This window comes from Protopterus annectens, chromosome 5.part0 (assembly GCF_019279795.1).
Source record: "Protopterus annectens isolate FY-2018-M chromosome 5.part0, PAN1.0, whole genome shotgun sequence".
NCBI classification, from domain to species: Eukaryota; Metazoa; Chordata; order Ceratodontiformes; family Protopteridae; genus Protopterus; species Protopterus annectens.
Genome location: NC_056735.1, coordinates 1,843,037,562 through 1,843,051,893, shown reverse-complemented (window position 1 = coordinate 1,843,051,893; position 14,332 = coordinate 1,843,037,562). Strand labels below are relative to the sequence as shown.

Below are 14,332 nucleotides of genomic sequence, written 5' to 3'. Positions count from 1 at the left end.
TGACTACCTGACGTCACGGAAGATGAGACAGTAATCGACGCAGGACTCAAGACTTTGATAATCAGGCCGACTGAGGGCTATTGCAAACAGATAACCCAAATGTGATGACTGCAACAGTGAATACACTCAAACATCTACATTTATGGTAAGTGTACACAACTGTACTTTCTAAGTACTACTTACAGAGCAAAGCAAGTGCCTGGTGAGTTGTTGTCAGCTGTAGACAAAATCCAAAATGCTTAAATATTTTTCTCTGAGATAGTCTTAAATTGATATACACATTACTGCTGAGTCATTTCACATTACATCATTTTTGACACCTCTGCTGAAGTTTCCCAGGCTCACAGAACTCAAAATTTAACATTTGTTTGTAACCTTGCACCTGCCAGGAAACCACAGCAATAAAGGACACTTTACATATAAAATATAGTAATTAACTCTTGTCCTAAGACAATAGAAATAATTTCTTAGTCCAGACATCCTGTCTCCAAGCTTGAGATCAGACAATCACAAAATGCTTCATTTATCAGCTTTCTTCCAGCAGAGTGCACTGTGGTTACATTTTTGAAGCTCAGAACATATAACACAGTTTTCTTACATTTAGTTTTCTTACATTTGTAAAAACACCTCTGTGGAATATATTGCTATTTACAATGACCTAGAATTATCTACAAAATTCTGTCTGGCTGGACTGGCAGCCTTCACACACCTCAGCAACTTTTGGACTGAGGACTACAAATTATATGGCAAATTTCACACAGCTGCAAAGGGATTTGGTATCGAACTTTCCTCTTCCCTTTCAGAGTTGTTGCCTCCGGAGAGCCTCAGATTGGTTACTCCGAAGCTCTCCACTCTCACTCCCCTTGCTAATGCCTCAATGAGGTTGATCTCCAATGCAGTCGAGGCCACCTCATGAGCGGCGGGTACAGGCATTGCTATTAGGCGTCATGCCTGGCTTCGACTTTGCAGGTTTGTGGACACCTTCAAAGTGTCCTTTACCAATGCTCCATTTGATGGATCCTTTGGTCAAAGAAACATTGACAAGCAGTGAGCAGAAGGGAAAGACCTTGTCCGCAGTGAGGATCAAGTTTTATACTCTTTAACATTCCTTCTCTAAGACTTAGAGGAGTAGTAAAAAGCTGTGGTTCCACAGGAAGCAGTCTTCCTTCCAGGACGCTCCTCCAGAATCCTCTTCTTCTGGGCAGGGAAGGGGATTTGATGGCAGATGCTGCCCAAGAGGCAGAGGAGGTCCGCAGAATCAGGGCCTCCAAATACCTGTCTTAGCGAAGCCTGCACATCGCTCCTGAAGCGCTGCCCAGCTGTCCGGCCCTGGAGCAGTCAGAGGATGCATCTCCTTGCACCACCAGACTTGGGCTGCTATTACCTCAGACCAGTGGGTGTTGAACATTTTGTCCAGGGGATACTTTATACCCTTCAGTTACCCCCCCCCCCCTCCAACCCAAAAGTCACTCTCGGACATCCCAGCCCGCCAGAGGGAGTTAGCTCTCACAGAGGTGCAAGACCTCCTTCAAAAAAGAGCCATCCAGAAGGTCCCAGCATGACAACAAGGATCCGGTGCTTACTCTCTCTTCTTTTTAGTGCCCAATAAAACAGGGGACCTGTGTCCCATTCTGTACCTCAGCAAGTTGAATTTATCAGTCAAGAAGTCGAAGTTCTGGATGGGCACTGTTCAGTCCATCCTTCCGTTTCTACGCAAGGATGATTGTATGTGCTTGATAGATCTCAAGGATGCGTGCTATCATGTAAAAATAGACAGGTGCTCCAGGAGATTTCTGCACTTCCAACTGGGAGCCAATCATTATCAGTTCAGAGCCCTGCCCTTCAGTCTCACCTCCGGCACCAAGGTGTTCACCAAATGTATGGCAGTGGTAGCATCCCATCTCTGGCCGCAGGGTTTTCAGGTCTTTCCGTACCTGGATGATTAGTTCCTCACAGCTCCCACAAAGCGTCTTCACTCTCTCTAGCCACAGACTTCACTCTCAGTCTATTTTGCCATTGGACATTACTGTCACCCTTCCTAAGTTACACCTTGCTCCATGTCAGAGGTTGGAATTCATAGGAGCTCTTCTGGACATGGTGTCGGAGACTGCAGCTGTTTCCCTGCACAGAGTAAACACAATCTGGGAGCAAGTTCTCCTCCTCCTGGATCGGGACAGTGTCCCTGCCCATTGAATTCATCAAACCCTTGGATGAATGGCCGTGGCTATTTAGTTGGCTCCCCTCGCCAGGTATCACATGCATGTGCTTCTGTGGACCCTGGCGGTACAGTGGTCTGCACACCTTCACCCTATGTCCATGCCAATCCAAATATCTCCAGTCTTGCGGCATCACGTAAATTGGTGGCTTCAGTCTAAGCATTTTCTGCTAGGGAGAACTTTCTGTGTACCCCAAGCCCAAGTCACAGTGACCACTGATGCCTTCCTGTTGGGGTGCCAGGGGCATTTTCAGGGAAGGACAGTCCAAGGCACGTGGTCCCCCCGAGACCAAGTTGCACATAAATGTCCTCGAGATGGGAGCGGTCCTACTATTGTTGCAAGCTTTCCAGGATGTTGTCCCTCTTAGGACTGTAGCAGTTCAGATAGACAACATGGCGGTAGTCTGGTATATCAGCAAACAGGGGGGACACAATCATACCCGCTGTGCAGAGAGGCCTTGAGAGCATAAGAATGGGTGATGGCTTCCGGGCACTTTCTTCTTGCAATTTTATATTCCCGGCAATTCCAACATGCTGGCAGACAAGCTCAGCAGGTCTGTCCTGGGTCCCCACAAGTAGTCCCTGAAACAGTCAGTGGTAAGCCATATCTTTGACCCATGGGGTTTTCCATGCTGTGACCTGTTTTCATCCCCAGCCAATCACAAATGCAGCAAATACTTTGCCGTGATCCCCCCCACTGGGGAAAGTCAGCCAGGGATGCTCTGATTCACAATTGGCCTCCAGGAGTCCTCTATGCCTATCCTCCAGTACCCCTAATTCCCAAAGTTGTACAGAAAGCCCATCGCCTGAAGGCTCACCTTATCATCATTGCCCCCCTTCTGGCCTTGCCAGACATGGTTTTCCCTCCTCTTGTCTCATATGACATTTCCACCTTAGATAGTAGATCCTGTCCAGGATCTCATTTCCCATCCATGGGGACTTCCCCCTCCCAACCTGATATCCCTGAGGCTGACAGCGTGCTAACTTCAGTTCCAGTGATCATCAGCCAGGTTAGGTTGCCTTCATTATTTTGGCTCAGAAACCTTTCACTAATGGAAGAGGTTCTCTCTTTGGGGTCGTCAGAGGGACATTGATCCCTTTTCTGTTCAGGTTCCAGACATTGTCTTTCCTTTCTTCTCTGTACCAACAAGGAGCAGGTTTCTCGATGATTAAGCATCAATTAATGGCTATTTCTAACTTTCATCTAAGTAATAGTCCCATGTTTTGTTCTAGGATCTGCAAGGCTGTTCTTAAAGGGTGTCCTTGCTTAGGCCTCCCTTCAAAGATCCATATCCTCCTTGGGATCTTACTTTGGTGCTGCAGTCCCTGACACAACCTCCTTTTGAATCTGCTGTGAAGTGTGATATTGTTTCCTTCTTGGAAGACAGCTTTTTTGGTAGCCATTACCTCTGCCAAGAGGGTTTCTGTATTCCAGGCTCTTTGCATAAAGCCTTTCTTCATGATTTTTCACAAGGATAGGGTCTGTCTTAGAACCAATCCTTCATTCATTCCAAAAGTAACTTCAGAAACTAACCTAAATCAGTCTATTCAGCTTCCTGTCTTTTTTTTCTAGCTTTTCAAACAAAGGGCAGTATCAGCTACATTGCCTGGATGTTCATAGGCAGCTACATTTTTATTTGAAGAGGACTGAGGACTTTCGAAAGTCAGATCAGCTTTTTGTAGCCTTCTCCCGGGCCAAGAAAGGCAAGACCATATCCAAAGTGTCAGTTTCACTTTGGATAGCTTCTTTTATAGCCCACATTTATGAAAGTAATCACAGGTATCTTCCCAAGTCTATTAAAGCTAATTCTACTAGGTCAGTGGCTACTTCTTCAGCATTCTGGGCCAGGACTTCTTGAATGACATTTGTGCTGCTGCCTCTTGGTCAACCCCCCATATCTTTGTATCACATTGCAAGTTGGACTTGGTGTCTTGAGGTAGTCTTGTTTGGTTCTTCTGTGCTCTGGCATGTCCTTCCTCCCTCCCTCCCAGGGTTTTGGATAGCTGGGGGACTCTGACCCATCCATGCTCAATAATGACACGGATAGCATCAGATAAAGAGTTATGTACTTACCATAATTTGGAATCTGTGCTATCCAGTGTCATTATTCATCATGTTCCCACCCTCCGTCCCCCTCCTTCTGGTAACCAGAAGGTAACCCCCTGTAAAGAGGCACCATTTTCAGACTGCAGGGAGGGGATTCTTGGAGTAATGGTCTGTTTGGTTCTGCTGTTGCTGGGTGTCGATGGTGTCACTGTCTTAATATTTATCTAGCAAACTTGATCTGAGGATTATGGGTAGCAGGAGTCCTGGGAGGGGAGGAGCTCAATCTCAGGAGCTGTCATTCATTTTGCCGGCTAGGATCTGAGGACGGATCCAAGACCCATCCGTGATAAATAATGACACTGGATAGCACAAATTCCAAGTTATGATAAGTACATAACTCTTCTTATGTGACCTGAAGCAGAGCATTTACAAGCAGCTTGTGTTGTGAGATGTTCATCACATTGATCAGTGCTGCAGTAGCCTTAGTTATATGGGTTATGTCCTGCCAAGGATATAATAGCTGACCAGCTTCCACAGCTTCAGGACACCTTCCTCACATGTAAACTGTCAAGGGGTTCGAGCTGAGTTGACTGAAAAACAAGTCTGAGCATGAAGCCTTTCAGATCTTTACTGCCACCGAACAGTTCACTCCTCTGAGGCTTTCAAGGATCGACGGTCAGCTTGTGCTGATCATCTGTGTTTGCCTTTGCTGGGCAGATAAGTTTCCGTTGAGAGAAAAAGTTAATTTTCTTAATTTTGTTGATGTTTTATACTTTTGTCTTCAGGAAAGCTGTGTTAAAGCTAGGAATGTTGTATTGTAACGGACTGTCTTGAGACTGTAACATACTTTTAAACGGAGCACTTGTTTTTTTTTTCAGTTTAAAAGTAGTGCAAAGTAACTGAAAATGCTTTTTCTGTGGACAAATTAAGTTTATTTTTCTTTTGTGTGGTTGGCATAGTGTTTTTAATGTGTTTTGCCATCAAAAAGAGTATCTTTTGTAGACTAGTAGTGTTTACCAGCAATTGCTGCTCGTCTCCCCTTGTAAAGAGGCACCATTTTCAGACTGAACACGGAACTGATTGTCCATCACATGGTCAGTCATGTTTCCAGCTGCAAAAGGAAGAAGTTAAGCAAACAGCCTTTGCCAACACAGCAGGCTAAGAATTTCCCTCAATTGCAATTGGGTATCACTGCTGTGGCCTTTTGTTTGTACATCAGATCACTCATCTTTTACCCCCGGATCCCTCTAGTGTAGCACCTACAGCCACTATGGATCAGGGCTAGCCATGTCCTCTGTGGCTGTTGGAGTCCCCTCAGTGTGGAAGGGAGAGCTACTCTTGTTGGTCCTGGGAGAGGGAGCAGGGAAGATTTCCCATGTGTCAGAATGCTGTGCCCATCCCTTGGGAAGCAACTGCTGCCATTAGTAACACTTGTTGGCCCCATTTTCTTCTGTTAACAAGAAACAGAAAATGAAACATGTATCTAATCCTCCTAAATTTCTTTGGATAGGAGTAGTTTAGCTCAGTGTTTAATTCAGGCTATTGATCCTTCTTGTAAAGTAGTTTCTGGTAAAAGAAAGAATGATTCCTCTTTTCCTGAAGAGATTCAGGATTCTGAATCTGAACAGGAAGATACAGGGATGGGTACATTTTTTTCCTCAGATGTCTGATTCGGTCTCAGAAGAGAGCTGACTGTCTGATTTTCTCTATGGAGGTTTCTTTTTCTCTGAGCTATTGCTAAAATGTGCCAGAATATTCAGTGGGAGAACACTGAGATTTCTTCGTCCTTCAGAAAATATTTTTAATTGTTACAGAAGGTATTTCCAAAACCTACACCCTTTCCTCCAGTTCTCTCTGCTTTATAGGATGTGTGTTTGTGCTTACTGCTTGCATTTTTCCTGGTAGTCAGCCAGCTGCCCCTAAAAAGAAAGGTAGGATGTATAAAGTTCCTTGTTCTTTTCAATTTGTATACACTATTCACAAACCTGGCCCAGCAGCTATAGCTTTAGTTGATCCCACTGCTGCTAAGCACTTGGCTGATTCCATTCCTACTCTTTCTGATAGGGATGGGAAAATTATATATAGGTATGGGAAAAAAGTGTATACTTCTGCAACTTTGATTTTCAAAATTTTGAATTGTCAGGCTCAAATGTTAAAGTTTGTTCTGACAAATTGTGAACGTATGAGGAATGTTTTATCTGCAGTTTCTTCTTGTGAGGAAAAATCTGCATTAAGTTACTTAGTTTCTTCTATTGCAGAGGTTAGTACTCATTGTTTGCAGTGTGTGTATGACTGTCGATACTTCTTTCAGGGCTGTGGCCACTAGCACTGTTTTAAGTAACGCAATAAGGCTATGACTAAGACAACAAACTAAATATAAAAAAGTAGAGGGTGCCGAAGGAAACCAATCAAGTGATACCAAGTTAAACAACAATATTTATTAAGCACTTTTTGTTCCTGTAAATAGTGGAACTTCCTCAGATAACAGTTCAGTTTAGGCACACCATTTAAAAATCCTAGTGCAATGTCATGTGTTCAAAACACACCAATGGCATCCTTCCTCTAGGTGTATGAACATTAATTCCTTAGAGTCTGGTATACTTGAATCGCATAGTAGCCCCTCTGTTAGAATCCCAGGGATGTTCCCTAAAGTTGTGGCAAGTGTAAACACATTGCCATGATCCCCCCACTGGGAGATTCACTATTGTAAACATAGATCTTCATTTAGATTTATTTCTAAGGTTTTCCACCCACTGGGAGATTCACTATTGTAAACATAGATCTTCATTTAGATTTATTTCTAAGGTTTTTTCTCTCAGACTTCCATCACTGTGAAGGAATACCTCACATTTTAGGTCTCATGAGATCTATGATTCTCATGATACCCCTGGCAAGACACCACATGAGAAGGATACAGTGGTATCTGAAATTTCTTTGGTCTCAGCATCACCACCCTTATCTTTTCAAATCCTGGTGCTAGGGTTTGTCAGAAGAGAAATAGTTTGGTGGAGACAACAGATAATCTTAAATTCAGGTCTTTTCTTCCTTCCTACTCCAAAGCAGTCACCACAAATGCTTTGGAATGTGCTTAGGGAGGACTTTCAGGAGGGATAAAAGTGCAGGGGGTGTCTGTCACCAATGACAGATGCAAGCACATAAATATCAAAGAGATGCTAGCCCTGATCAAGGTACTCAACTCTGATCCATTTTTGGTCCCCTGTACCTCTTGAAGTGGTTGAAGAAAATGCCACAGCCTTGATGTATATCAATAAGCAAGCGGAACCAGGTCATACGCCTTTTGCAGACTAGCCATGTCAGCTTCAGATACAGCTTCGTAGCACAGTCTCACTCTACAAGCATCCTACATTCTGTTAGAGCAAATTTGTGGCAGACAAGCTGAGCAGGACCAGGGCAGACCCTCATGAATGAAAACTAGATAAGGGGTCTTCCAAGATTTGATCCATCTGTGGGGAGTTCCTCAAGTTAGACCTCTTTGCCTCCTCTTTCAACAATCAGCTGGCAAGATTTTGTTGCAGGGCTTCATTTAAGAAGACCGGGAAGACAGATGCATTTTCTTTTCTTTTGACAGGAATGTTCCTGTATGCTTTTCTGCCCTTTCCACTGATATCCAGGGTACTTCTGAAGATTCAGAAGGAATCCCCCAAGATTATTTTGAGGACTTCCTTCTGGTACAGTCAAGCATGGTTCTTCCTTCTTTTGGAAATGGCCATGGGCAATTACCACAAGCTTTCTCGCAGATTGGATCTACTCATGCAAGAATAGGACTGTTTGAACAACCTGACATCAATCATCTTCAATTGACTGCATAGATGATGGGATTTTAATTCCTTTTAGGCACCTTTTTACTGAGGATGTGCAACAGATACTAATGGAGGCATGAAAACCTGCTACTAGAAAATCCTATATCAGCAAATGGAAAAGGTTTTCTAGTTTGTGCCAACAATGCAACCATCATCTATTCAGGGCTAGTTGATCTCTGTTTTTACGATATTTTTGAGAGTTACTCTCCTATGGGCCTTCTTATTCCTCTGTCAAGGTTCTTTTATCGGCCCTTTTGAAGGAAATCCAGGTTTTTGAAAGCGTGACCAACAAGGATTATATTTGTCTGTGTGAGGTATGCCCAGCTATGTTCTGCTGTCTGAATTGTTTTGTTATTGTACATTATTATGCCACAGGGGTATCACTTTCTTAGTATTAGTGTGCACAAGGGTAAGTGTGCGTGCATGTGTGTATGTGCGTGCTTGTGTGTATGCGCATGCTCATATGCATGTGCTGTGTGTGTGTGTGTGTGTGTGTGTGTGTGTGTGTGTGTTTGTGTGTGTGTTGGAATCTTCAAGAGAATTTGCTGTAGTTATTAGTTGTTGCTTGAATGTAAACGTTTTTTTTTTTTTTTTAGTATTAAGTCCTCCCATCTGTGACTCGGTTCAGGGATCCATGTTTACACCCTGCTCCAGGAAAAAGTAGATGGTGTGGGTTATGGTCCTCTTTATAACCATATTTCCTTCTGGCTTCCTTTAAAAGGAGGAACTGACCCAGCACTGTGTTGGGAACCTGCGACTGTTCTTGCAGTCTAGCCAAAAGTCTGACATCTGCCTGCAGAAGATATGCTACATATAATGAATTTGACTGCATCAGTGATCCTATTATTCAGTCATCTGCAGTTATGATATGAACTGTACTGTTCTGCCTTTTGTGTCCAACAAGATATTTCAGCTGTAATGATATCAAAAGCATTTCTAGGCATTAAAATCAACAAAGCTAAGTTAGCTAAGCAGCCCTCTGTGTACACTGTGTAGGGGCTACCTGCATGATGATCTACAAAGCTCAGTCCTCTCATAAATCAATTATTATGGTAAGAGCATATCTGCTAAATTTCATAAAAATGTTTTCACTAATTTGTTCTAAATATCTTCCTTTGCATTTAAATTTCATGTTTGGAGAGTGTGTTTTGGATCCCGTTGCACACCCCCCAGCTATCGGCTGCTTGGCTTCACTCCCATTACTCTCATTCTATGTGCCTGGTGCTAACCCCTCCTTGTGGGTGACTTGATGACAGGAAGGGGTGTAGGGAGTCACAGTTGATCTGCCAGCATCCTGCTGGCAGAGGCTGTCGCCGGCAGGGTGGGAAAGGAAACCTCTTGGTAAGGAAGTGGAATGATTGCTGTTATGTGATGTAGGGTGTTTTTTTTTTTTCCTGAGCCCTAGCCCTCTATACTAACTTCAGTTTATGTGGCTGGGCCAGGCATAGAACAGTGGCCAGCTGAGGATATCTGCCTTGTCCTCTTGGGTGACCACATCTTCTCTATCCTCCCACATGGAAATTTTGGTGTTTGTTCCAATCTTGCCTTCTACCAGTACTTGAAGAATGATCCTCCTATGCCAGTGTGGTTGTTCTTCCCAGGATAGGCAAACCTATCCTCCCTGCCAGCTCTATCAAGAGATCAGAACTGCTATTTGAACATAGGTCTCCTGGGCCATATTCAGGGCATAATCCCTGTACACCACTTGCCTCTGCAAGCCTAAAGTTTCTGTCTTTGAAAACACACACTTCTGAGCTTCAGGTCCTGATGTTTAGAAAAGCTTTACAATCTTTCAGAATGCAAAAATTTCAGTTAAAATTGGTCATACCTTTACATGTAAGGTAGTCTCATCTGCTTCATTGAAACAGTTAATTCAGCTACTGAGAACAGTGGTGGATACCTGCTTATACCAATCATCTGTTCCTTATTATGGCTCATAATTATGCTCTGACCTACCTACAGTCAGTGGGGTGTATGATGTTGCTTTGAAATGTCATAACATGAAAATACGCATGATCACACCCAAATGGTTGATTATGACAATGTCAAAAAGGGAAAAAAGCAAGAAAATTTCTCCTTTTGGAGAGGGAGCAAACCCCCCTGGGTTACAAACTTGTCATGCAATGCATATTTTTTCAAACAAGGAAAACAACAGTATAGCTGCTCGGGAATCATCTGATTACACTACTAGATTTTCCCGAATAAGATCACAAAACAATGAGATTTGGACATTTGCACTTTCCCCAGTGTCATGTAATATTGGAGTTGATATTTATGTTTCACAGTGTATGTAGGGGTGCAGGGGGGCATGTTTTTTTCTTTTCTTTCTTTTTCAGTGTTACAGTGATCGGCCATTTGGGTTTAATTATGCGAACTTCAACTTGATGACATTTCATGTAAATGTCACAAATCTCAGGCAGTGATACTTTGAGGAAAGTGGTGGACTGTAATCAGCAAATGATGACATGCCTTAAAGTAGCATTTTTTTTTAATTTCAGAAAATGCATGTTAATTTGTGTACTCTTATTTTGCTAGTTTTATAGATCAGTGGTGCTAAATATGAAAAAAATGTTCCTTTGTTCTTGAATATTTATGGCTTTTCCATGAATCTGGTGATGAGAGATTGAGAGTTATGTACCTGCTTCACACATGGTTATATATCTGAGAACAGACAAGCTGTTTGTCTCTTATGAAAGATGCACAGACTTTTGCCTTAGCTGAACAACTCTTGTCTAACTGCCTTGAGCAGTGTATTGCCTTTTTTGTGATAAGTAAAATAAGATCCTGGATGTACTTGTCGTGGTGCACTTCATAAATGTGTTGTCATTTCATATTTTAGAAATATCTCTACACCGGCTATCATGAAAGGAATTTCTTGGACTACTTTACACACCTGTATGAAACATTGCAAGTTAATCTATTTCAGAGAAATGGCAGGTTTTGCTACAATTGTCCAGCAGGGAATCTTGTGGTGACTGAGCTTTCTTTTGGATGGCTAGAACATGAGAATGTGATAACTTATTTGCATTCTGTACATATTTTTGAATATTTTGACACAGAAGAACTGGGATGAGCACATTCCTTCATTAGTTATGTAAGTGACTCATTTTTTATTGTAGTCAGCCACGAGGGATATGTACTAGCTCACATGGGGGCATACTTCTAAATAAAAAATACCATATTTGATGCTTCACCTGACTAAAAAGTTTGCATCTTTGTGCATTACTTCACGGATTACTTCTTCATAATAAATATCCTATTATGGGGAAACTTACTTTCTTTTAATTATTTTTGTTGGAAATATGCCGACTCAATGTTATTCATTGATTTGGAAAAAACATTGTCTTAAGTGCTAAGCACTTAGGAATACTAAAACTACATAGTTAAAAAAGTCTTCTAACATGTTTATAATTTATTTATTTTAGTTGCTGTCACCAGAAGATTTGGTAAATGCTTGCAAAATGTTTGAAGCACGTAAACTGCCACTGAGGTAAGTGACTTTGGAAAGATTTTTTGTTGGCAGTGCATTAGGAATGTACTGTGCTTGGCTTATGAGTAGAGATTTTCTTGAAGTGCCCTCCCCCTGCCTTGAGTCAGCCATGGACAGTGGTGCTGGTCTTTTAAGCTGTGAGAGTTTAACTTTGTCAAGCACTACCTTAATTTTATATATTTAGTGGTTGTATTATGAAAGAGACATTCTGATTTTTTTCACATTTTCTTGCCCATGGATACCATTGTTTTGTGGGACACTAAAGAGTTTGTTGTCAAGAAAGAATTATAAGGAAGTCATACAGGCATAGTCTTTGATAGCAAGTTTAGATTGTTTGCATTATTCTATCTGCCCATTTCCCTCCTTATTAGATTACCTGTTTGTCTTACTTAACCAACATCTAGTATTTTCTGGCTTCACCAGAACTGTCTTAGCAATGTTTTGTACATTTTTTAATTCATCCATTGTTTTTGGAACCACTGTTTACTAAGGGGATCTGTTAAATTTGTCCTGTGAAAAATATTTCCGAACTGGTTAGGTTCATAGGTTGGTACTAGGCTATCAGCCCTAGGGCGTATACAAGCCTAGCCATAACAATTCCCTGGCTATTTCTTCCCACACTATTTACTTCCCTGGACCCCTGTCTAGCAGGGTGACTGACGTGATCCCCGGGGTGAATTTCCTTTCTTCCATCCAATCGTCAAGGTTCCTTTTGAAGAGGGCCAAAGAGGCACTCTGCTTGACATGTATGGGCAATCTATTCCAGAGTATGGGGAGTCTTTGGGTCAGGAACCTATCCCTCCAGCATGTTTTGTTTATTGTGATGACAAGGTTTAGATCCCTGGAGCGTGTGGCTCTGAGGGATTGGGATTTCTTTAAGTGTAGCATGTCCAACAGCTCTGGGTTTGACATGGCCTTGTATGTTAAGCAGAGATCGCCTCTGAGTAGACGATATGTGACAGAGTATAGCTGGAGTTTTTTAAGGTGGTCAGCGTAGGGCATCTGCTTTAGGCCTGTGATTCTTTCAGTGAGGTATTTCTGTGGCCTTTCCAGTTGTTGCAGATGTCTTGAGAGGTACATACCAAACGGGGTGTTGTATTCTATAATGGGTCTAATGAGGGATGAGTACAGTGGGACAATGACCTCCTTTTTTCTGGATGAAAAGCCCTTAGTGATGAGGTGTGCCACATAGAAAGGATTTCATGACTGTTGTGACAATGTGGTTATTGAAGGTGAGACCACTGTCCACCTGTGTCCCCAAGTCTCTTATCACACTTTCGGTGTTTAGTGTACTGCCACCTATATGGTAATTCACGGGTACATGTTTTTTCCCAAAGGAGATAACTGTACATTTCTTGGCATTGAGCTTGAGCCCATGGCTCTGGCACCAAGCATCTGTTTCTGTAAGGCCCTTTTGTAGAGTATCCACATCATTTGGGGATTCAGTAATGGCTCCCAGTTTGCAGTCATCTGCGAACTTTGTTATCCAGGGTCCCTTAGTGTTGGCCTGTACTTCAGAGAAGTAGATACCAAACAAGAGCGGTCCCAGGACTGAACCCTGAGGTACTCCACTTGTCATTTGTCTGGAGCTGGATTTGGAGTTGGCTACTTTTACAGTGTGGGTTCTATCAGTAAGCCAGTTAGCAACCCATTGGGTGACGTAGGGATTAATGCCCAGCTTAGTAAGTTTGTCTATGATTCCAGAGTGGGGGATGGTGTCAAAGGCCTTGGCAAGGTCTAGATAGGCTGTGTGTGGACCACCTTACCCTTGTCCATGGCTCTGGAGACTGATTCGAAGAAGTCAATCAGGTTCAGGAGACAAGATCGTCCCTTCACGATCCCAAACTGGGTGGGGTCCACTGTTTGAAGGTTGCCAATGTCTTTGTTTATAATTTCCATGATAATACACTCCATGGCCTTGCAGATAAGGCTTGTCAGATTGATGGGACGGTAGTTTCTGGGATCCAAGGTGGATCCCCCCTTGTGGAGTGGGATAACTGTAGCTCTGCGCCACTCAATGGGCGCGAAACCTGAGGTGAGGCTATGATTAAACATGACACTTAGGTGAGGTGCCAGTTCATATTGTAGTTCATATAGTACACAGCCCGAGATGTCATCTGGTCCCATGGATGCTGTATTCTTAGCTTTGGAGAGTGCGTTTTTTACCTGTGTGGCCGTTATTACTGGAATTTGGCAATCTTCCGCTATTGAGATGGGCCATTTAGGGGGTGAGAGGGGGGGTGAAGTTAGCACTGAATCAATCTGCCAGTATATTGGCAATATTCTTGGGATCAGTATATTTAATGTAATTCTGTTTTAGCTCAGAGCATATCTGAGCATTGCCATGTAGATTCTTGACATAGTTATAGAATGCCTTGTGGTTGTCTTTGGAATCTTTGGCAATTTTATTTTCATAACTAGCTTTGGAGGATTTTATGAGGGATCTCAGTTTCTTACTGAGGCTGGTAAGGAAGTTTTATGCCTCCTGGGATTTTCCTCTTTTCTGCAACAGTTTCTTCCTTTTGTTGTAAAGTTTGTTTATGGCAGGGGACCACCAGATTGGCTTCATTTTTTTGGATGAGAGCATCTTGGTTCTATTTGGGATGGCATGATTCATTGCATGAGTGGATGTGCTCGTACAGTGCCTTAGTGTAAGATTCAGCAGTTGAACTTTCTGTTCCCGTCTGTATGGGTGTCATGAAGTTTGTCACTTCTGACTTGAGTAGCATGAAGTTGGCTTTGGAGAAGTTTTTTATGGA

General features: G+C 42.7%; 1 protein-coding gene across 2 annotated transcripts in view; it reads left to right on the top strand.

Annotated features, from left to right (window-relative positions):
- VPS36 (vacuolar protein sorting 36 homolog) overlaps positions 1-14,332 on the top strand; it is a 1,108,846-nt gene that overhangs the window by 964,321 nt on the left and 130,193 nt on the right. For both annotated transcript variants that reach the window (XM_044071665.1, XM_044071664.1), the window contains one exon: positions 11,509-11,573. In XM_044071665.1, coding sequence (XP_043927600.1) covers positions 11,509-11,573 — 65 coding nt within the window. The remainder of the gene's footprint in view (positions 1-11,508; positions 11,574-14,332) is intronic.